General features: G+C 40.4%; 2 protein-coding genes across 2 annotated transcripts in view; one reads left to right on the top strand and one right to left on the bottom strand.

The window, feature by feature from the left end:
* Window positions 1–8,206, top strand: part of INTS8 (integrator complex subunit 8) — a 42,936-nt gene extending 34,730 nt beyond the window's left edge. Inside the window, exons 17-27 of the mRNA XM_081111716.1 lie at window positions 118–302; window positions 655–688; window positions 1,321–1,377; window positions 1,461–1,522; window positions 3,424–3,542; window positions 4,751–4,854; window positions 5,532–5,582; window positions 7,204–7,277; window positions 7,357–7,421; window positions 7,581–7,624; window positions 8,004–8,206. Coding sequence (XP_080967842.1) covers window positions 118–302; window positions 655–688; window positions 1,321–1,377; window positions 1,461–1,522; window positions 3,424–3,542; window positions 4,751–4,854; window positions 5,532–5,582; window positions 7,204–7,277; window positions 7,357–7,421; window positions 7,581–7,624; window positions 8,004–8,120 — 912 coding nt within the window. The 3' untranslated portion in view covers window positions 8,121–8,206. The remainder of the gene's footprint in view (window positions 1–117; window positions 303–654; window positions 689–1,320; window positions 1,378–1,460; window positions 1,523–3,423; window positions 3,543–4,750; window positions 4,855–5,531; window positions 5,583–7,203; window positions 7,278–7,356; window positions 7,422–7,580; window positions 7,625–8,003) is intronic.
* On the bottom strand, window positions 8,119–19,340 carry CCNE2 (cyclin E2). Its single transcript, XM_081111715.1, has 10 exons — window positions 18,938–19,340; window positions 18,799–18,855; window positions 17,738–17,889; window positions 16,788–16,923; window positions 14,827–14,973; window positions 13,352–13,447; window positions 11,978–12,112; window positions 10,996–11,107; window positions 10,338–10,495; window positions 8,119–9,649 (listed from the first exon to the last, which is right to left on the bottom strand). Exons 4-10 carry the CDS (start codon window positions 16,890–16,892, stop codon window positions 9,536–9,538), a joined length of 867 nt encoding a protein of 288 aa, XP_080967841.1. The 5' UTR covers window positions 16,893–16,923; window positions 17,738–17,889; window positions 18,799–18,855; window positions 18,938–19,340; the 3' UTR covers window positions 8,119–9,535.
* Window positions 19,341–23,069: the final 3,729 nt, after the last annotated feature.

Consider the following 23,069-nt stretch of genomic DNA (forward strand, 5'->3'; position numbering starts at 1 on the left):
ACTGATTGGTGTACTTGGGCAGCTATCCATTTTTTGTGTGTGCCTTAATCATAGAACTAACATGTGTGACATTACAGATTATCTCTTGTGTATTTTCTGTTTGTTTTTGTGTTATAGCTTGGACAGCTTTTAGCAGCTACAATCAAAGAGCTTCCAGGCCCTAAAGAAAGTAGACGGACTGCTAAAGACCTTTGGGAAGTTGTTGTTCAGATCTGTAGTGTGTCCAGTCAACACAAACGAGGAAATGATGGCAGAGTTAGTTTAATAAAGCAGAGGGAATCCACATTAGGTATAATGTATAGGTATGTTTTGATCAGTTTATTTTTTTTAGTTATTATTTATGCTATTTGTACTATTTCCAGAACATCTACCATTATCCTTATATATCATAAAGATAGACAGTGTAAGAATTTGCTGGTGCTGACATCTGATGGACTTGTCTGACATGATCACCTTTGGAAATACCTTGTTTATTTCAAGAAACTATTATTTAATATAATCAATGAAAGCTTATACTTGGATAGTAATATAGAGATTACATTGGTATGGCAGTAAAATATATTCTTATACTTGCAGAACTGGAGAGTTTGGAATAAATCTTCACCTATAATTTATTTTCAATGTATATATGAAATTTTTTTTTTTTTTTTGTAGGAGTGAACTGCTTTCTTTTATAAAAAAATTACGGGTATGTTTTCTTAAAAGTCAATTAATTACTATTGCTGATTTTTATAGACTATAACTAAAAAATATTGAGTGCTCACACAATTATTTAGGTGAACTGTTAATGTGCTTCGGTGTTGAGGATATGATAATCTAAATGGAGAAGTTTATTTTGCATTTACCTAATTTATGTTCTAGCGACTACAAACAGGTATTTTTTAAATGACAAAGAAGTCTTTATAATATGGCTAGATGTGTGAAGCCTAGCTTTAATTTTTGTTTGATCAGGTTAATGTCATTAATTTACTGGACATAACCTACATTCCATCCTTTATTATTTTAAGGAATAAAAGTCAGTTTGTTTAAGGGAGCTGGAAGTACTCGTGGAATGCGATCCATTTACTCAGCTTCCGAAGTCATGAGGATTCGTGCATTATAAACCAGACACCTAAATATGATTATTTTTTGTGTAAATTTGTGCCATGATTTCTTGACATTAAAGATAAGTTGATCTTTAGTGTGTTTTAAACTACAGTAGATAGTAAATTCCAAAGAGTAAGAATCTTTGGAAGAAAATACTTGGTATCCTTGATCCTGATGCGAGAAATATTAACATAATATATAATATTTAAGGATTCTGTGTTTTCTTTCTTATAGGAACCATTGGTTTTGACTATTATTTTATCACTCTTTGTCAAACTTCACAATGTTCGGGTCAGTATTTCATAATTTAATTGTTTTAAAAATGTTTGAAATATACTTCCTTCTAAATCGCCTTTTTTTTCTTTTCTTTTAAGGAAGACATTGTGAATGATATTACAGCTGAACACATTTCTATTTGGCCATCCTCCATCCCCAAGTAAGTATTATAGCTTACATTTTATTAAATTACTTATATATTTAGGACCATCCTGCCTGGTATAGATAACTTTTGAATAGTTTGATTAAAAGGCTACAATGTTAGGATTCTATAGCTAACTTTGTATTTCTCTATAATAGTAATTGTCTTTTTAAAAACTGTGAATAAGGCATAACTCTTAAGAGCTGAGGTATACCAGCCTTAGGTAGAACAGAAGAGCTCTAAGTAGTCCTGTTGACTTGTCAGTGGGTAAAATTTAGAAAATCGAGGCTAAAAGAATGGCTTTCTATCAGGTTTCTGGAATCTTATCTCTTTTACAAGTATCTATTGAAAATGTTTATTTTTTTTATTTTAAGTAATTCTTTGTAGATCTCCTCTAGCACTGTGATTATCAGAGGCTCCAATCCCTTTTTAGTTGCCTTCATAAGCTCTTTAATTACTTTAAGAAATCTTCCCCCCTTACTTTCATCACCTGAGAATTGCAATAAGATGATGGGGGAATTTTTTTAGGGGAGAAAAGTGTTCTTTTTTTTTTTTTTTAATATATTTTATTGATTTTTTTTAAAAATATATTTTATTGATTTTTTACAGAGAGGAAGGGAGAGAGATAGAGAGTTAGAAACATCGATGGGAGAGAAACATCGATCAGCCACCTCCTGCATATCTCCCACTGGCGATGTGCCCGCAGCCCAGGTACATGCCCTTGACCAGAATCGAACCCGGGACCCCTCAGTCCGCAGGCCGACGCTCTATCCACTGAGCCAAACCGGTTTTGGCATTTTATTGATTTTTTACAGAGAAGAAGGGAGAGGGATAGAAAGTCAGAAACATCGATGAGAGAGATCGATCAGCTGCCTCCTGCACGCCCCACAGTGGGGACGTGCCTGCAACCAAGGTACATGCCCTTGACCGGAATCGAACCCGGGACCCTTGAATCCGCAGGCCGACGCTCTATCCACTGAGCCAAACCGGTTCGGCAAAGTGTTCTTTTTCTGGAAGAAGAAACCATTTACATTTTTCTTCACATACACACACAGGCACGCACGCACACACACACACTCAGAAGAGTCCATGTTTGTTTCCTCACCAATGTTCCTTTCCTTCCCTCTCTTCCCCCCAGTCTTCATACTTTGTGCCTGAAGGGAAGGTCCTAAGCCTTATTTTATTGCTCTTAGTGGCATCTGTGAAGAAAGATTTCAGTAGGTAGGGAAGCAATCAGTAGAATGAGTAATTTACTTCCATCTCAGTCTTTGCGACTGGAAACAGCTTCATATCTCATATGGAGATGGGAGGGTCAGAAATGGGTTAGGGGCCCTTCCCTCCACTGACAGGCTTGTTTCCAAGGGAGTACATGCTTTATTTTCAGTGCATGTTTATTACAAATGAACAAAGAGGCCCTTGGCCAGACTCAGGGTGGGAGTCTCAGCCACTCCACTTACCTGTATGTGACTTTGGGCAAGTTGCTTTCTGTGCCAGTTTCTGCATCTGTAAAATGGGTATACGAATAGTGCCTCCCTCAGAATTGTGAGGGTTACTTTAATTTTGTTACTGGTAAATTGTGCCTAAAAAGTGGAGCTGGGTGTTTATCCTAACTCTTTTATATGCTTTATATTGTAAAATATTTAAAGAGAACTTTTTAGAGTGGTCTAGTCAACCTTCTTGGGCATTTTGGGAAAAAGGAAACAAAAATCAGATTGTTTTCAACTGCTTATAAAAAATTAGCTTATCACACTTTCTCTGACTTAGATGTTTTTAGTTTTTATAAATTTACAACTAGTAGTATTTAGACTATTTGTGGTCACCTAAATTTTGGGTAAGTCTTTTTGTTTTTAGTAAATGTGTGTATGGAATTTGAAATTGTTCCTTAAAATGGAGCTTACTGGTCATTGTCTTCCCTTTAGCCTCCAGTCAGTGGACTTTGAAGCTGTGGCAATCACAGTGAAAGAGCTGGTTCGGTATGCCCGCAGTATCAATCCAAACAACCATTCCTGGTTAATTATTCAGGCAGACATTTATTTTGGTAAGTGAGATGTATGGTTGCTTTGTGTTTTGTTTTTGTAGTATTTTTAGAGGTGAAAATAATATAATTGATAATTATTTGTGTTCTTGGGAATACAGTGATAATTCTCCCATTTATGTGATTTTTTTCAACTTGATAAGAATATTTTTGTTACTGTACAAGTCAAATAAAATTTTTGACTGGTATCATTTCATGATCAGTGTTTTAGTAGTTGAGTTTTTTAAAGAAAAGATTCCAAATAGAATAGAGAGGATAGTATAATGAAACCACATGTATGTGCCAAGTCTCATTTTATCTGTACACTCACTACATTATTTCACTCGCTATATTATTTTCGAAGCAGTAGTTGATGATTTAAAAATATATATATATTTTTGTTGATTTCAGAGAGGAAGGGAGAGGGAGAGAGAGAGAGAGAAACATCAAAGATGAGAGAGAATCAGTGATTGGCTGCCTCCTCCTGAGGATTGAGCCTGCAATCCAGGTATGTGCCCTGACTGGGAGTCAAACCTGATTCATAGATCAATGCTCAACCACTGAGCCACACCAGCCAGGCTAGTTGATAATTGTTAATGCTTATTTTCACCCCTCGCCCTCCACTCCCCCCCTCCCCCCAAAGAATTTATTATCAGGATCTTATTATCTATTCAGAAAAGATTTACTGATTCTAAACTACCTCAGAAAATTAAGTATGACATTTGGGAAATAAATACCTCCAAATACTAAGTTCTGTACTAGTAAGTTTGACAAGAAATCTGAAACAGATTTTTGTGTAGTCACTTTTAGAAGGCAAAAACTATTATATTGCTTCTTTAAAGTAGTTTTTTAAAAAATATATACTTTTATTGATTTCAGAGAGGAAGGAAGAGGGAGAGAGAGATAGAAACATCAATGATGAGAGAGAATCATTGATCGGCTGCCTCCTGCACACCCCCCACTGGGGATTGAGCCCGCAACCCGGGCATATGCCCTTGACCAGAATCGAACCTGGGACCCTTCAGTCTGCAGGCCGATGCTCTATCCAGCGAGCCAAACCGGCTAGGGCATAAAGTAGTTTTTAAAAAAGGCAATATTTTGCAGTGTTTTCTTGGATAAGTGTTATCTTGGTTTGAATCTGCTTTTGTCACCTGACTTCACCAAAGAGGCCCGTCTGTTTTTCCAACTGATAATTTGTGATAGGTAATTCTGATCTCTGTTTTCTACTCCAGCGACAAATCAGTATTCGGCAGCTCTTCACTATTACCTTCAGGCCGGAGCTGTGTGTTCTGATTTCTTTAATAAAGCTGTACCCCCTGATGTTTATACAGACCAGGTAGGTTGTTTATTGGCGTTTCTTCTTGTCTGCCTTTAAATGCTCTTCCTGGGTCCCTTTTGGGTGAGTTTTCATTTCTATGTTTGTTGTGATGACTCCCAAACTGATTGCTTTAGATCAGATTGCTGTCCAATATTAAAAATTTTCAGTAACTTTTTTAAATTAATAAATTGCTTTTTAGAACAGTTTCATTTATTTTTTAATTTTATAAAAATATACTTTTATTGATCTCAGAGAGGAAGGGAGAGGGGAGAGAGAGTAGAAACATCAATGATGAGAGAGAATCACTGATTGGCTGCCTCCTGGGGATTGAGCCCTCAACCCGGGCATGTGCCCTTGACCGGAATTGAACCTGGGACCCTTCAGTCTGCAGGCCGACCCTTTATCCGATACTGAGCCAAACTGGCTAGGGCTAGAACAGTTTTAGATTCATAGAAATGGAGAAAAAGTTAGAGTTCTCATATACCTGCTTTGTATCAGCTATCACATATATCTTAGTAAATGTTCCCTGTATACTTTAAAAAACAAATGTGTATTCTGCTGTGGTTGGGAGTTCTGTAAAAATGTACAACCTCCAGTCGTGTACAAACTCTCCCACTGTTCACATCCCATATCAGAACAGTACATTTGTTATAATTGATGTTAGTTTCTTAAAATAATCCAAATTGTTTTTATAGGTAATAAAAAGAATGATAAAGTGTTGTTCTTTGCTGAATTGCCACACACAGGTTAGTTTAATATTTTGATGTTGGTTTATTTTCCTGTATATTAGAGTTTATAGTAAATAGAAAGCATTGGACTGGGAAATAGCTTTTATTTTCCTTACTATTGCTTAAGTTTATGGTATTTAAGAATTTGGCATATTTAAGTTTTTTTTAGTTCTTTATAGCAGCGGTTGCCAACTTTTCAGACCTTACAGACCACCAGTGGTCATGGACCACTGGTTGGCGACCGCTGCTCCAAAGGTTTCCTTAAACCAGCGGTCACCAACCTTTCGGACCTCACGGACCACCGGTTGGGTTGGCGACCACTGCTTTATAGAATTTATTTAAAATGAAAGAAGATTGGTCTTTAAGCCTCCTAAGTGGAAAATAAACATCCTCAAGTGTGTTTTCTTATATTTAAGAGTAGATATGTACATTAGTTATTAGGAAAATGCAGATCAATACTACATTAAGATGCCACTTCATACTCACTAATATGGCCGTTAATTCAAAGACAGAAACAATCTTTGTAAAGATGTGGAGAAATTACGCTGATAGGAATATAAAACGGGGCAACCTTTTGGAAAAAGCTTGGCATTTCCTCAAAAAATTAAAAGTATAATTACCATATGACCCAGCACTTCCTTTCCTGTATAAGACCAAGAAAATAGAAAACATGTTCACAGAAAAGTTTGTACATGTATGTTCACAGCAGCATTATTTATAGTAGCCAGAAAGTTGGAAACAACCCAGTGTTTGTTAGCTGATGGATAAAAATTTGATGTCTATACAATGGCATATTATTCTGTCATAAAAAAGGATGATGTACTGATACATGCTAAAACAGGGATGAATCTTACAAGTATTAATATTGAGTGAAAAGACAGCTACAAAAGGCTGTTGTATAATTCCATCAATATGAAATGTTTAGCCAGAGGCACATCCATACAGTCAGAATATAGAGTAGTGGTTGCCAAGGACTGGGGGCGACAAGGAATGGAGAGTGATGTCAATGGGTATGGAGTTTTTGCAGGGGAGAGGATGGGAAGGAGACCGGAAGGGAGGATATTTGATACTTGTGATGGTTGCTCGACTTTGTAAATATACTAAAAACCATTGAATTGTGCACTCTAAAAGGGTGAATTTCATGGTCTGTGAATTATTTTTTTTTAAATTAAAAATACTTTAGAAAGAAATAAGAATTATGACCTACATACTTGATTGAAGTGGATCTGCTTTAGGTTAAGCAGACCGGCAGCCTAAATTTTGCCAAAATGAGCTCTGTGTTTGCCATCTGTCAAGGTTTAAGCATGTTCTTATGTCCTTGAATGTCATGAAAATGTTGTTTGGCAGTTTTCCATTCCCTTCAGTTTTTTTTATCTGGTTTTTTACCAGTTTCTCATTCAAATAAACCCCTAAAAACTAGAGGAAGAAAATACTGGGCAGACAGTTGTTTGTATAAAGGTTTTTGCAATTGAAATTGGATGGAATCCATCATGAGCCAATCCCTCGGGGTGAACAGGAAGGCCTTTTAAATGATATATTCTTGATACAAGAATCGTTACAGATTTCCCCTTTAAAACCAGGAGTTATTGTTCACACTAGTTACCTTAAACCATTTTCAAATCCTTATTTGTTCATGTAGGTGGCAATTTTATGTCAGTTCCTCAGAGAAATTGACTACAAAACAGCCTTTAAATCACTACAGGAACAAAACAGGTATGCATGATTTAAAAAAATATGTAACGTTGCAATTTTTCTGCTTAAAAGGAAGTTAACTGAATTCTGTCTTTTTCAGTCATGATGCTATGGACTCCTACTATGACTACATATGGGATGTTACCATTTTGGAATACTTGACTTGTATCCTTTCATCTAATATCACATGTGATATTAGTACAGTTCATTTCTGTAAATTAAAGAAGTATTTAATAGTGTGTATCTTCTAAACCAAACCTAAAAAAGTTGAAATTCTGTTGTGGTTTTTAATAGTATTAGATTTATTATTCTTAACTCATTTAGATCTTCATCACAAAAGAGGAGAAACAGATAAAAGACAAATTGCGGTAAGTTATTGTGTGTCTTGCTTCAATAATATACTTAAGAATTGTACCAACAAAAAAAGATTTTGTGTGTCTATTACTTCCAAAAGTTGGTTACTAGTGTTTTTTTAAAAGATCCTATTTTGATCATGAGCTTTTGCATCTAGTTTATTTCAATTAAAATATTAGATCATGTCATCTCTCTACTCTAGACCTTTAAATGGTTTCTTATCTCACACATTAAGTCCATACAGTGGCCTATAAGGCCACATATGATTTGCCCATCTAACCCCCACCTTGCTATAACTTCTACTGTACCAGTAAGTAGTTTTATGTGTGTATATGTTAGCAAGACTTTATTTTTTACCAGACCTCTAATAACCTCACTTTTCTATTTTGGAAGATCAAAGCCATCGGTCAGACAGAATTGAACGCAAGCAACCCAGAAGAAGTGTTACAGCTGGCAGCGCAGAGGAGGAAAAAAAAGTTTCTACAAGCAATGGCAAAACTTTACTTTTAAGCAGTTAAAATTTTTTAACTTTTATTTTTTAAACAATAGGCTAAATATAAACAGTATTAAAAGATGAAGTTTATATATAATACATATATACACGTTTAGTGGTGTTTTCTTTCCAGACAAAAATACTGAAACAATTTAAAAACAAACTATACAGAAGATTTCATGCCATAATAGCTCAAGTTTATAATTTCTTCAGAGAAGAGATTCACATGTCTAGTAACAAACAATCTACTATAATTTGTTTTCTAATTAAATCCACTTTTGATGCTGAAATTTCATTTTTTCAAAAACATTTATGTAGAATTAGTCTATATACCAGCTTATGTGAAGTTGACTTGTTTGTTTTTTAAATAAATAGATGGCTGGGAATTGGTATACATTTAATACTTTTCTGCCTTAATAGAAGTCTAGGTCAGGTGTTAAGCTTGATCACTTTGACACTGTCCTTAACTCATGTAGGAATTTAAAAAGGACCTTAGCAGTTTTGCAAATGGAAATAAAGCCTTAGTCACACTAAAAAAAAAAAAAAAAAATCCTTAGGGATACCTTAGAGCAGCGGTCGCCAACAGGTGGCCCGTGAGGTCCGAGAGATTGGCGACCACTGCCTTAGAATAATAAAGTGACTTTCTCATATAAATAGTTTGAAAGGGTACTTAAGTTTTTTCATTCAAATTGTGATGTACAAAAAAGTTACTATAAAGCAACCTGTGTGTCGAAGCCCCAAGTAGGAGCCACAGCATTTACATTGTTTATAATTTCTTTGGTATTCCCACTGTTTACAGCGCAGTTTAAACACCATGTTCTTAGCCTTACTGGTTAAAAATGTTATGTATGGCAAGGCAAATAAACTAGTTAAAAAAACATTTTTAAAGTTCACCATTTATAAAAATTCAAGTTTTATAATAGCTCGCTACAGCAGCTATAGAAAATTAGTCACCTTATCACAAAACTAAACCTTTGTAAACATACTTAATTTTATTTTCAAGAACCAAATTGCACTAAGCAAGGATATATGAATTTTGAGAATCTAAAAACTAGATTCAAAGTACTGTATCACTTAATGTACTCTTTAAGGTAGCACTTGTCTAGCCTAAGATTTTAATGATAAAATTCCTAGTCCATCAAAATAGTAACACTGGATCAGAAAAATTTTATGGCATAAATTGTGGCTGGCTTCTAGCCAGTCACCTTGGGAATTAACTTTTTGTAAACAAGGCCTGCTGTTTCTTTAAACAGCTGACATGAAATACATTTCTTAGTGCCAATTTTACATAGTTTTTTTAAATCGAAGAATGGCATTGAAATTTCTGAATTCGCTAGGGTATTTCTGGCACTATTTTCCTGTAAAACTTTAGTACATTTTAATGACATTTTACCCAAAACTCAGTGAATATTTGTCAGCTTAGTTATCTTCCTTAGTGTTTTCCTGATGGTTTTTCAGTGCTCTTCGGTGGTGTCATGATGCCTCCATTGCACACTGGTGACAGTTGTCCCCCATTCCTGAGGGTGTTTACGTAATTGACTTCCTCCTGCACATGTGAAGAAATGCAGAGATTAGCAGCTAAGGTAAAGTACTGACATAGTAAAATAAAGTCAAACCAGATTTCTGGATACTAAATTGAGGCTGCTTAGGCCTAATATAATGGTCTCTCCCCCCGCCCCAGTTATGGAAAATATAGATACAAATAGATAATAGATGTAGAGAGGTATATATAAAGGAAATGAGCATGTCTTTTTAAATTTTAATTGTTTTATTTTTACTTTTTCAAAAAGCTTTATTGTTGAAAGTATTACATATGACCCCCTTGCTCCCCACACCAGGCCTTCACTACCCTATTGTCGGTGTCTATGGGTTATGCACATATGAGTTAATTGGTTGATCTCTTTTCCCCCACTCTCCCCTGCCTTCCCTCTGAGGTTTGATAGTCTGTTGGATGCTTCTAGGTCTCTGGGTCTATTTACAATGGTGTATTTTATGTCTTTGCAACTTGGTCACAGTGTAAGGTTCAGCAGTTTGAACTGCTGTAACTATTTTTTTAAACTCAAAGTAGACTATTGGCATTGATCTTAAGAAACTTCACAAATCTTGCTTTGACTTCAAAGTTAATCACTGTGTCCATTAGAACTTTCTATTCCTTTATTCTGTATCAATCCTTACTGTCATAGTTTTAGTGACTTACTAGGTAATAAGACCAAGAAACCCCACGAGAAACATACCAGCATAGGCAGGTAATTTGTGTGTGTCTGGATATTGTGTCTGTCTTCCACAGAAATCTTATTAAACATCTTCAGCTTCACTGGACTAGCACTTTTTACTACACTGGCAAAGGGCACCATCCACTCTACACATTCAGAAATGCTTTCCCATTCCAAACCTAGGAAGAGAAAAGTTAGCAAAATGTAAGGTTGCATCAGAAAGTATCTAATATATGCCTAATGAATTTGTTCCTGCTTCCAAATTGAAGGATAGCTATATTAAAACTCATTTCAAAGAAGAAGCCAAAATCAGTAAGTTTTAGCAAGTCAAAACAGATTATGACTCTCAAACTACATATGACTATTTTGAGGGAGGAAAAAGACTTCGAGCTTCTTAACCAGTACCTTCTACATAGGAAATTAAAATGATCAAAACCCAAAGAACTCTTAAAGCAGAACTATAATCATGATTAACTTCAAATGGATTTAAATTCCATTTGACCTTATTTTTGTTTGTGGATAGACACTGAGGATTAGAACTAGCAGAAAGGAAGGTAATCACTACACTGCTAAAATTTTTCCATTAAAATTTTAAGTTTCTGTTTAGCAGCATGCTAGAGTTCATAAATTAATAGTCTCTTTAAAAGTTGTGAACAGATAAGGTAAAATAATGACTTACCTGAGGCTTTCTTAACGACTTCAATAGAGGTAAAATGGCACAAGGCGGCGGCAGCCAGTACTCTGTACTGGAACTCTAATGAATCAATGGCTAGAATACACAGATCTAAAAGCTGACAAAGGAAAAAGCAGAAGTACAAAGTATTTAGGAGACATAAAATATCAACTCAGTAACACCGTTTTGAATACACAGTACCTATTTTACACACACTGAGAAGTAGACAGGAAGGAATGGAACCCTCCTTTAGTTACTTTGTTAGAACATCTCTTATATGATGGTCTAGGAATATTTAGTTGGAACTTAAATTTTTAAAAAATGTAACTAAGGTGATTTTAATTCTAACATGTAAAATAGGTTCCCTGTGTATTCAAATATAAAAGATAATCATATAGAACAGTAGGTCTCAACCTTCCTAATGCCGCGACCCTTTAATATAGTTCCTCATGTTGTGGTGACCCCCAACCATAAAATTATTTTCGTTGCTACTTCATAACTGTAATTTTGCTACTGTTATGAATCATAATGTAAATATCTGCTATGCAGGATATATTTTCTTTTTCTTAAATATCTTTTATTGACTTTTTACAGAGAGGAAGAGGGATAGAGAGTTAGAAACATCGATCAGCTGCCTCCTGCACACTCCCCCTGGGGATGTGCCCGCAACCAAGGTACATGCCCTTGACCGGAATTGAACCTGGGACCCTTCAGTCCGTAGACCGATGCTCTATCCACTGAGCCAAACCGGTTAGGGCAGGATGTATTTTCATTTTTACAAACTGAACAAAATTAAAGCATAGTGATTAATCACAAAAACAATATGTAATTATATATGTGTTTTCCGATTGTCTTAGGCGACCCCTGTGAAAGGGTTGTTCGACCCCCAACTAATTGATGTTTCTCTCTTTCAAATCAATCAATTTTTTAAAAAGCTAAACAAAACCTGTAATTAATATTAGCATATACTCAATAACAATGTCAATACCTGAGCTATCTGAATGAACTTTTCCTGAGAATACTGAGGTAGAAGAACTTTAGGAGCATCTTTAAGAGCATCAACTTGAAGGAAGAGATTGAGCCAGGAGATGACTGTTACAGGACAAAGTTCCCATTTTAAAGCCTGTTAAATGAAATTAAAATGCCTGTTAATAAATGTAGGTACATAGATACCACATTGTATAGCTACTTTCTAAGATAGCCATTTAAGAAACTTTATGTTTTTAGGCTCATTTTTTTTCTAGGAGTTTTATCATTCTGACTCCATTTATTTTTATTCAAGATATTTATAGATACCTCACAATCTAAAGCTGCTTGTGTGTTGTAATCTATTATTGACATAGACTGTTTTATTCTCAGTTGTCTTTATTTACAAAGTTCATTCAGCCTATTTTTCATTACTGCTTTTCTCATTTCTTGCAGTCACTGGTCTTCCAAATTTGTTCTATACTTCATTAAAACTACTCTTTTAATTGTATTCAGTGACTCCACAACAAATTCCATTTAGATCATCTAAGAATTGATTCTAAACTTCTTCTTATTTCTGTAATCTCCAATGACATCTTTCCCTCCGTGAAGCCCTGAGACTTTACCATTTATAAGAAGTCCAAAATAATTAGGAGAAAGCAGAGGGCCTTAACACCTGTGGAACTGCCCAGAGAATGCCATCTTCCCTTTACATCCTCCTTGTACTACAAGTCTGAATCTGGATAATTTTATTATTAAAACAGTATCAACATGTCAAGATCCCATTCTAACAGAGCTACCCGAATGTTTAGTTTGTAAACATAACTTAAGATAATTTGTAAATAAAAGTCATATTGATTAGGTTTTGTATATCCTATTAATAAACCCATGATGTCCAAATTTAAAAACATACTTTCTAGTAGTTTATATTCACTCTTTAATCTCTAATTGAAGGCCTAATTAAATACTTTTATGCTTCTCTTCTCCATTTTTCTATTAATAGCCCTTTCTCTGCATATAGAAAAAAAGGCAGTGAAATAATTCTATTTTCTGTTTGCTGGAAGAAAAGGAAAATGACTAAGGTCTGGGAATCATTGTTGGAATTCATTTATATATATTATATGCTAACTACTAACTATATGTTTTGAAAATATCCATAATTACTTAAATTAAGAAAATAGTATATTCTCAATATAGAAACTTGATACAGAAAAATAGAAAATAGGTTAAGCAAATTCTTCTTTCATCCATAACATTGTCAATATTTTGCATTAGCCTCTTAGAACTGGATCCTAATACTAAAACCTCAGTTTTGATTATTTACATTATAGTATTTGAGATTCAATAGTAATTACTGTTATTAAATTGCAACTAGAATAAAAGATACAATTATTACCTTTAATATAATGAGTTCCATCCTTAAGATATCCTCTTCACTGCAAGCACCATCAGTGACATAAGCAAACTCTTGGAGCTTAGGAGCATAGATTTCCTTTAAAATGGATTTTAAAATTAGTGTTAAGCACAGTTGAGATTGAGGTAAGAACAAAAGAATTATATAAAAACTACCTACAGGCTTCATTTTATATATATAATAGATTTCAGAGAGGAAAGGAGATGGGGGGAGAGAGAGGAATGTCGATTGGCTGCCTCCTGCACGCCCCACACTGGGGACTGAGCCCGCAACCCAGGCATGTGCCCTTGACCAGAATCGAACCTGGGACCCTTCAGTTCATAGGCCGACACTATTCACTGAGCCAAGCCAGCTAGAGCCAGGCTTCACTTTTAAGGACAGGTTCACAAAGGAAAATCTTAGTAAAATAATTCTACAATAGCCAAAGCAACCGTACATTTAAAGGTATCTTTCATAGCTAGGTCTAAATTAGCCAACTATATTAAATGAGACTTATTTTCATGGAATTGATCTTGAATTGCAGTTAATAAACATCAGTATTTTAAACAGTCATTTCAGTTAAAACACAAAAAGCCACTTTTGTTTTAAGATTGCCTATTACATTGGTCAGAATAAAACAAAACACTCAACCAGTGAGTTCTAGAAACTGAAAACATTTCCTTTACACTAATACAAAAGGATGGTTTGTGTAGTTGGCTGATAACAGGTCTGCTTTAACAGTCCAGAGAACTAGGATGGTCAAATGAGCAGAAAAGATGCCTGCCAGATGAGAACAGGCTAAATATGAAGATTTCAGTCTAGAAAGATATCTGAAACAAAGTATTATTTCAGTTCAGAATTGACTGAATACAAACTTAGTCACCAAATTTGGCAGAATTTGGAGATATCTCTTAAAGCTCAAAAGGCAAATTTGGAAGAAAAAAATACACTTATGGAAATCAATGCATGATTTAGTCCTCCAAACACAGGCTTCAAAGATTTCAGATGAAGGTACTAATGATACTCATATTCATATTGAGATTGTGTGAAGGAAAATCTCAAGCAGGAAAGGAGTTGCCTTCTATCCTGGCACCACCATCAGATACAAAAATATTCTTTTAACCCAATAAAGCATTTCATTTGATTGGTTAATCAGTTTTCAAAGACCATTCTATTGGGTCCAAGTGCCATAATTCTGTATATAGGGACAGCATCAGTGTATTCTGTTTGGCAGAATGAGCCATGGAACATTTGACCTAGATACTAATTCCAGAATTTAAACCGGAAACTTATAATAGGCTTGAATACTAAAAGGGAACTATAATATTTATCTAAATCATAATGTTCAGAAAATATGGAAAAACCCACTCATCTTCCCTAAGGAGTTAATATCAAAGTAGTAGTGTTTATGGAATTGATGTGTTGATTTTAAAACCTGGGTCGGTAAATATGTCTCTGAATAAATTTTGAGAACTTACCTCAAGTTTGGAAGCAATGAATAATGAGGTAATTCCGATGAGTTGGAGCATATTTTTATTTATATCCTTTTGTGTCAACATAAATCTATCAAAAAAGTCTTGCGCAAGGTAAAATGTTTCCCTATGCAGTGTGTATACTTCACATACCTAGACAAGAACCCCAAGGTTTAAATATTACTCCATGAATTTCTCCAAATTAGAAAGTTGTGTCTTAGCATACCTTACAATACTTTTATAAACCCAGCTTTTCTTTTTAGGATACCAAAGTTAAGATTGGGGAGAAAAATAACATGCAGTGATAGGATAAACAAATCTGTTGTCTGCATTTACTCTTATTTTATAGTTTTTTTCCATACGGACTTAAAAAATGAATTTATTCCCAGATACATTTTATTTTTACTATGAGAACTTTTTTCTATTAATTTCCTAATTGTTTATTGCTGACAGATAGGTAAATTTTCATGCTTAGTTTATATTCTTATCCTAATAGTTCCAACTGATTCTCTTCTCACTTTAGATTAAATGACAATGGTGTTCCTTTCAATGTTTTTATGTCATTTATTTTTCATGTTTTACTGTACTGGCTAAAATTGTAGAAGACAACTGAATGAATACCATTGGTGATAAACTCTTTTATCATATATAAAATTAGGACTGTAATGGGAATTCCCCCATTTCATTATTAATAATAGTATCTGTCATTTCCACATTTATCAGAGAAGCTTTTAATTCCCAAAATTCCATGCTGTAGGGGCCGTTACCCCCGTTTTGAAGATAAGAAAACAGGCGTAGAGGGTCTGATCAACTGTGTTAAGGAGATTTACTACTGGTTTACTTCATGTCTTAAAATCAGATATGGACACTGAACTTCAAAAAATATCCTCCACATATAGTGAGATCTTATGATTTAAACTAGGTAATAAATAGGTTAAGGTAATAAATAGCTTTTTAAATGCTGAAACATCTTTCAAATAATGAAAGGATAGAGGGCTGGGCAAAAGTAGGTTTACCCAACTACTCGATAGTTTATTATTTTCCATATGAACAACTCTAAACCTACTTTTGCCCCACCCTCTATACTAAGACAAAGTAGAATTTAACACTGTTGGATTTGTCTTAATATATTCTGTACAGTTTTGCATACATAATCATATATTTAAGGGAAAATAGGAATACATTTGATAGACAATCACTAGATAAAAATCAATGAAATGTAAAAAAGAAAAGAAAGCAAAACCAACATAATTGTGCTTAGATTGCTTTCATGATCACAAGACACTTAAAATAAAAACCCAATCACCTTATAACCACATGATTAAAAAACAATCTACCTTTCTAGTCAGAATAAGGAATTAAGATAACCTGACTCGAACATTTTGTAGTCTTAAAGACTTTTCTGAACAGCTTCTGGCAGATCTACTCTGCCAAGTGCTACTCCACCAAAAAGGCTATGGTTTTCTCCCTTAGAATATATCATTTCTATCTACTTTAATAGGGAAGCTACAGAGCAATAATCAGTTTGTCTTCAATGTAAGTAATCACTTTCTCAGTAGTAGCGAGTGGGCTTAAACAGTTCCGGCACACATCTGTAGGGACTCAGGATCACTCTTATTCCTTTAGATTAAAGGCACAACACTGCACAGCAGAATTCAAAACCTTGTCAACTATATATTCTATTCATCTTGAATACCCTCAACACCTTGAACAGCGTCGGGTACACAGCAATACCCTAATATCAAGAATTCTGAATTGGGTTTGGGTTGTGTGAGATGTAGTGGCTGTGTCCTCATGATCTTACTCTTACAGACATTTTCCATTTCGGTACTATCAACTACAGTAAGTACCCCCAAACAAGGTGGCTGCTGGCAATGGATAATACACCATGAGGGCACACATGAAAAGCACATTTACGTCTATTTTCCATCATACAGAGAAGGGAAATTTGTATTGCTGGAACATACCTCTAAAAGCCAGTCTAGAAGTATTGACCTCATTTGTGGTTCCAAGTCAGAATGCAGAACTTCAAAATGTTTGTCATGAACATACCGGGTCTCTTTCTTTAACATGTTTAGCCAAACATCATTCGAACATCCCCAGCTATGGAAAAAGGGTAAAAAGAAATAATTGTGTGGTTTACATAATATACAAGCTATGTTTTACATTGGAAAAAATTCAACTTTAAGACACTGAAATCCAACTTTCAATTCAGAACTTGATAGGAGACACCCTTACAGTAGTTTATCTACCTTTTAGCATGAAAAGGTAGAAACCTGAAATTATACAGCAAAAACCTGGATTATGATAATCTAAGTTGATGGGAACAAAAAAAAACATTCTTTTGAAATCTATTATAATAATCCTGTTTAAGATAGCCATGTTTTCTCAAGAGCAATACTAAAAAGGCAAATATTTAAAGCTTATGATCCCAGTAGAGACAAGTGTCAACCAACTCCAACTAGTTCACCAATAATAGAGTCACCTACAGTGACTCTAAATTACTAGAGGTTTTGTATAAGCTGTACTTCCTAGTCCTGTTCATTAACTAGAAAAAAGTATAGACCTTACTAAGCGTGGTAACAAATAGATGGGATTGATATATCAAATGATACATGTTAAAATGTTTCCATCTTAACAATTTAGATAAATTCTTTAAACTCCATTAAGAAGGTGATTCAGTTCTGATAAGGCTTACAGTACTCAGCAAGCAAATGAAAATAACTATAGAATCAATGTTTAAAATTCCTCTATCATTTGCAAATAGCACTAGTCAGATTATATATGCGTATCAGTAAAGAAAGCAATTTTTTACAAGTTTTTCTATCTTATAATGAAGGCAAAAAATAAAGTAATGCCATTTATGAAATCAGAACAATTTTAATCTCTGATATTAAATTACTGAAAGTTTTCTTACCTTAAATCTGGCAAAGGTGAAGGATTAATAAAAAGATTTTTAAATCTATAATTTGTAAATCTGGAGAAGTCACTTGTTTCTATTTCTTTGTGGGGTGTTTCAATGATAATGCAAGGACTGATCCCCCCAGATAATGCAGGTGGCCAACAGTTCTGTCATTTAAAAGAGAAAAAGAATATCTGTGCAATAGGAAACCAGCTTTTATCTGAGATCTTTCATAAATGGAAGCTAGTATTTCTAAACAGTGTACAGTTTTCCCCAAACCACTGCTAGCTAACATGTTGACAATGTAGTAAGTTGGCAGTTCTACTTATATTTTATAAATAAGTCGTATAGCTCATCAATTTTCATAAAGAACTGGCAGGCTGTTTTAGACAACAAAATACAATTCTAGAAATACAAGACATTACGTATTGGGAGAATGGAGGAATAACAATGCATCTGTAGTCAGATACTAATAACTTACAGATTTCTAAAACTGCTCCGTTATTTATCAATAGTGGCAAGGGCACCTTGTTTTATAAAAAGCTTCCCCACGTGCCTCCCCCCCCCCCCCCCCAGTTAATCTTGCTCTGATACCTTAGATTACTTTCAGGCAAAACCTTAAAAGTGTAGGCAAGTGGAATCAATTACTTAAGTCCCACTTAAAGGCCCCTTTCCCCCGATCAATGCTGGTTTCACAGAGAGCCACTGTCTCTAAAGTTTCCTTTACAACACACAGGAGGACTGGGGTAGCAGAGGGCTGCGTGCCAGTTGTCAGTGACCTCGCATCCTATTTGCGCCTCAAGGAGCAGCTATGAGGACCCTCCATTCTAGCCACAGGGGAACAAAGAGCAGTACATGGGGCAGATTAGGCGGGCCCCGGTGCACTGGGCAGCTCAGCTCCGAGGAGGAATTCAGAAAGAGGAACCAGCTGCTTCAAGGCAAACTTGAGCAGGATTCAGGCACATACAAACCGCCCTTAAGAGAAGCGCCTCCCTGCTGACCTCTAGGGGCAGCAGGTAACAGTGTCAGGCGAACCTACTGCAAAGCCAAGCCCAGCCCGCCCGGTTCTGCCTTACCCTAATCTCATACTGGTGTTTCTGGGCGACCTTCTCCTCTCTCCTCTTTCTGACATCCTGAAAAACAGAAAAGGCGGCTGTTACACTAGGTCCCAGCAAGCAGTCTCCTCTCCTCTCCTCTCCTCTCCCCTGAACTCACCTGGGCTGTTTTTCTCTTCTTGGCCTGAATTATCTGGGCTTCTTGGGGGGAATCAGTCTGGCTGGGCTGGGGCTGCTGCTTAGCTTGTAAACGGCTGCTGTGGTGGATTTTTAAAAAGAACGCTTAATTAGTAGATCATGCGTCTCAAAGACCGCAGCTAACACGGAAACACATCTCCAAGACAAATAATGTTACCTGCGTCTTGACATCCTTCTCTCCAGGTGTAGGAAACCTCTGGAGGGGGGAGAGAGAACGAGTCAAACACATCGCCATCCCTCCGAGTGCCCAGTGGACGCCGACCCGGAGGCTGCGGCTAAGCCCCCGGCGGTGGTCCGACATCCCCCCCACCCCCCGCCCTGCTGTCCGGCACCACATTCGCTCTCTCATGGCGTCAATTTTGGACACAAGCCTGCATTTCCCCCACCGACTGTACAGCCAGGATGCAAGTGGAGTCTTCAAATATTTACAAAGCACACCCCAGCACCCCAAAGCGCAGGGAGGAAGGTCTCCCCAAATGGGTCTTCTCTGCACCCTCCCCTCCCCCGCGAGTGGGGTGAGACAGCGCCCCCACTCCCTCCGTCCCCGCTGCGCCGCGAGAGGCTGTGGAGAAGCCGGTTCCGCGCCAATTTGGAGAGCGGGGTGGCGGGGCGGCAAGGGGCGGAGGGAGCGGGCTGGTCGCGCCCTTCCCCTCCTACCCCCACCCGGGCCTGCCCGTCGCTTAGAGGGGCGCCGGGACCCCAGCTCCAGGTGGGGGTGACAGTGAAAGAAAGAGGTTGTTAATTAAAGACCGGGAACTGCTGTTCGGGACTTCTCTCCCCGTGAAGGGGACCCAGACACCCATCCTCTCCCGCGGGATGGCTCCCCAAATGGGGGTGGGAGAGAAGCCCGTAGCCGAGGGGAGTTTCCCGGGGCTGGGCACTCAGGGGAGCCCTCCACCCCCGTCGCCCCCCGACCCCCTGCCAGAGGCCCCGACGGGCACCGGACGCGGGGAGCCAGCCCCACCAGCCGCCCAGTCTCAGCGCGCCCCTTGCCCCCCTCGGGCTCCCGCCGGGAACGAAGCCGCCGAAGGAGGGGGCTTTCTTCCCCCCGCAGCCCGCACCTCCTCACCGCCGGACCCGCCGCTGGGCTCTCAGCTGGCGCCGGCGCCAACCCAATATATAGGCCCGCCCCGCACGCATGCGCCTCGGACTGACACCTCCACCCCGCGCGCTCCCCGCCCCCGCGCGGCGCCCCGCAGCCCACGCGCCCGGCCTCGGTCCGCGGCGGCCCACACCGAGGGGCAGCGGGACGTCTCCCGACCCCCCGCCTACGGCCCCCCGCGCCCCCTCCACCTGCCTGCGCGGCCCGCCGGCGGGAGGGCTCTCTCAGAAGCTCCTCCCCGGACCCGGCTCCCCGCTCGGCTTCCGCACCTCCCGCCAATCGGTTCCGTTCCCTCCCGCCCAAATCCCGGGTCCTGGGGTGTCAGGCCAGCCCAGCGTGCGCCCCGCGGCAGCGACACCGGGGAGCGTAGAGCGGCCGAGAGGGGGCCACCCCGCCGCGCACCCTCGCCGTCCCGCCCCGGCCCCCAGGCACCGGGCTCTTGCCTCCGAGGCGCGGGGAGCGAGCGGCCCGCCCCCGCCGGCGCGCGGGCCAATGGGAGGCGAGGACAGCGCACAACGTGGAGCAGCTGCAGATGTAAACACAGCCCGGCGCGCGGCGGCCACGTGGGTCCCGCGCCGCGCGTCTGCCCCGGGGCTGGCGGGAGCCGCCGGTGGCCGCCTCGGGGAACCACGCTCGGGGACGCCGACCTTGCCCTTGGCTCCAGCCCGCCGACCGAGGTACCGATCCGCCCTGTCTCCCCCCCCCCCCCCCCCGGCAGCCGGCTGGCTCTCCTTCCCGCGGCGGCTTCCCACGCTGGAGTCCCCGCGCTCGGGACTTTCGCGCCGCGTCGCGTCCTCCCTCCCTCTCCTCCCCGCCTCCAGTTCCAGGGCTCCCCAGGGCAGAAGCCCCTCCGGAGCGGGGCCGGTGGCTTCTCCTGTCCCCACCAGCGCGGCGCCTCTCCCGGGGCGGGGCGGGGAGAGCTGTCCCGCCACGTGCAAGCCCCGGGCCCGCCCGCGGCGCCCCGCCCCGCCTGCCGCCGCCAGCGCGCCCTGCGGAGCCCGCGCGAGCTGCCCGCGCGGGAGGCAGCGGCCCGCCTCCGAGCCATCTCGGGAGGAGGCGGTCCAATGCGTTCCCTCCCCTGGGCCCCCATATCTAAACCTGGGGTCCCCTCGCTGCCTGTTCATGTTCCCGGCCCAGCGCGCCCCAAGTCCGGACACCTCCGAGGAGGACGTGCCGGCGATGATTCGCGAATTGGTTTTGTGGCGGGATCGGTGGGGAAGGGGCTGCCCGCGGGAACAAAGGCTCCGGGTGCGAGGGCCGCGCGCAGGCTACTTTGAACCCCGGCAGCGGCGCCTGGACGCGGGCGGGCGGGCTGGTCTCCCGGCCCCGGCGGCGTGTGAGCGCGGCAGGCCGAGGCCCGGGCCCTTCCGGAGATGCACCGGGAGGCGGCGGCCGGGACTCCACCCCCTTCTTCTCCCCGCGGGGTCCCCTCCCCGCGCCTTTGTGCGTCGCAGTCCGTGCGGGCCTCCGAGCCTGGAGATGATGAGCGCTCTTGGGCTCTGGGGCCAGCGGAGTCCGTTTCCCCGCTTTCTCTTTCGTGTCCGACCACAGCCTCATGACGCTGGCAAAGTGAGTGTTTTTGTCCCAAATTTACACGTGCGGAAGGAGGAAGAGTCTTGCCCAGGCAGAACCAGAAGGGACCCAGGATCTCGTCGGTCCCAAGAAACGTCCTAGCGGCTGTAATGCTTGCGATGGCTCTCCCGCCCGGGGAGGAGGCGCCTCCATGCGCGGTCGCGATCGCGGTGTAAACCTGTAAAGACATCTCGCAGCCTGACTTTACCAAGAAAAGGCGGGGGGGGGGGGGCGGTCCTCCACCCGAACGTGAGCAGAACCGGTAACCTGGGGGCGTGGATTCGACCATCCCAATGCACCGAACACCAGCGATGGCGATTCACATTTGTAGGGTTAACCTTGGAGTACTGGATGGCCGGCCCCGGGCTCACTAGTCAATTACTTGAAAACGGGCATTAGAGATGTACTTTGGTCCGTGCCCTTGACTATGAAGTGAAGAGGGCTCACCTTTAGAAAAGGAGAAGGTGGAAACACCCACAAAGCACAGTGACTTCTGCCATTTGCATGTACCTGGTCAGGGGTCCAGCGAGACTGAACAGGTCATGGGCTTACCTGTCAGTTGCCTGAGGTTACAATCCTGCTCCGCTGCAAGGTACCGGATTTCCCTGAGCGAGGGTTTCCCCTAGAAGAGATAAAACAGCTTGTTTCAAGGATTGTTTCAAAGTTGGCATTTCATAATGTGCATAGAGCCTGTCTTGCATACGTAGCTGCCACAGAGCATGCGCAGGGTTAGCCACTGGCTCTCCTGCCCTTCCCGTTCCTCATTGATACTCATAGAAATTAAGAAGTGATTTGAAGGGTCCTGGATAAAACAGAAAGGTGAGTGATAAAACTGCAGTTTCTCAGGGTTGTGTTCCTGTAGCCGTCCTTCTGGGTCTCTATTTTAGGCATCATCATTCAATGTTTCATGTTTTTATATGTTCATGTTTAGCCCCTTCTTTTACCAATCACCCCGCTTTAAAAATTCACTTACTTTGAAATGTATGAGATTCCTATATAGTACTTGTAATCATTTTAGACACTTGGGCATTTTCTATACTTCCCTACTGTGCATGCAAAGTCAGCACACATGGTAAAGCCGCTATTGGTCTCCACTGTGCTTCCGCTTTCAGAAGAAGGGGGGGAGGGAACCCGGAACATTCTGAGAGGCACAGGTTTTGTTTTTTTTAAATGAGGGCCAGCCCACTTATTTCTTGCTTCCCTGCATTTTCACCTCCTCTGCGAAGCCTTCCCAGGTGCCCTCCTCTGCAGTTATGCCCACCTCACAAGGACAAGAATTACCTTGTAAAACGTCTATTTCCAGCGAGGCCTTGGGCCTCCGTTGGTCATCTTTCTATGGCCAGGGCCCAGCCGTTCAGAGGCAGACACAGTCAGACCTCGGTAGCTGCTGAATAAATGACGCATGGCATATCCCATTATG

The sequence above is a fragment of the Myotis nattereri genome (genome assembly GCF_964212035.1).
Source record: "Myotis nattereri genome assembly, chromosome: 17".
In the NCBI taxonomy this organism is placed as follows: domain Eukaryota; kingdom Metazoa; phylum Chordata; class Mammalia; order Chiroptera; family Vespertilionidae; genus Myotis; species Myotis nattereri.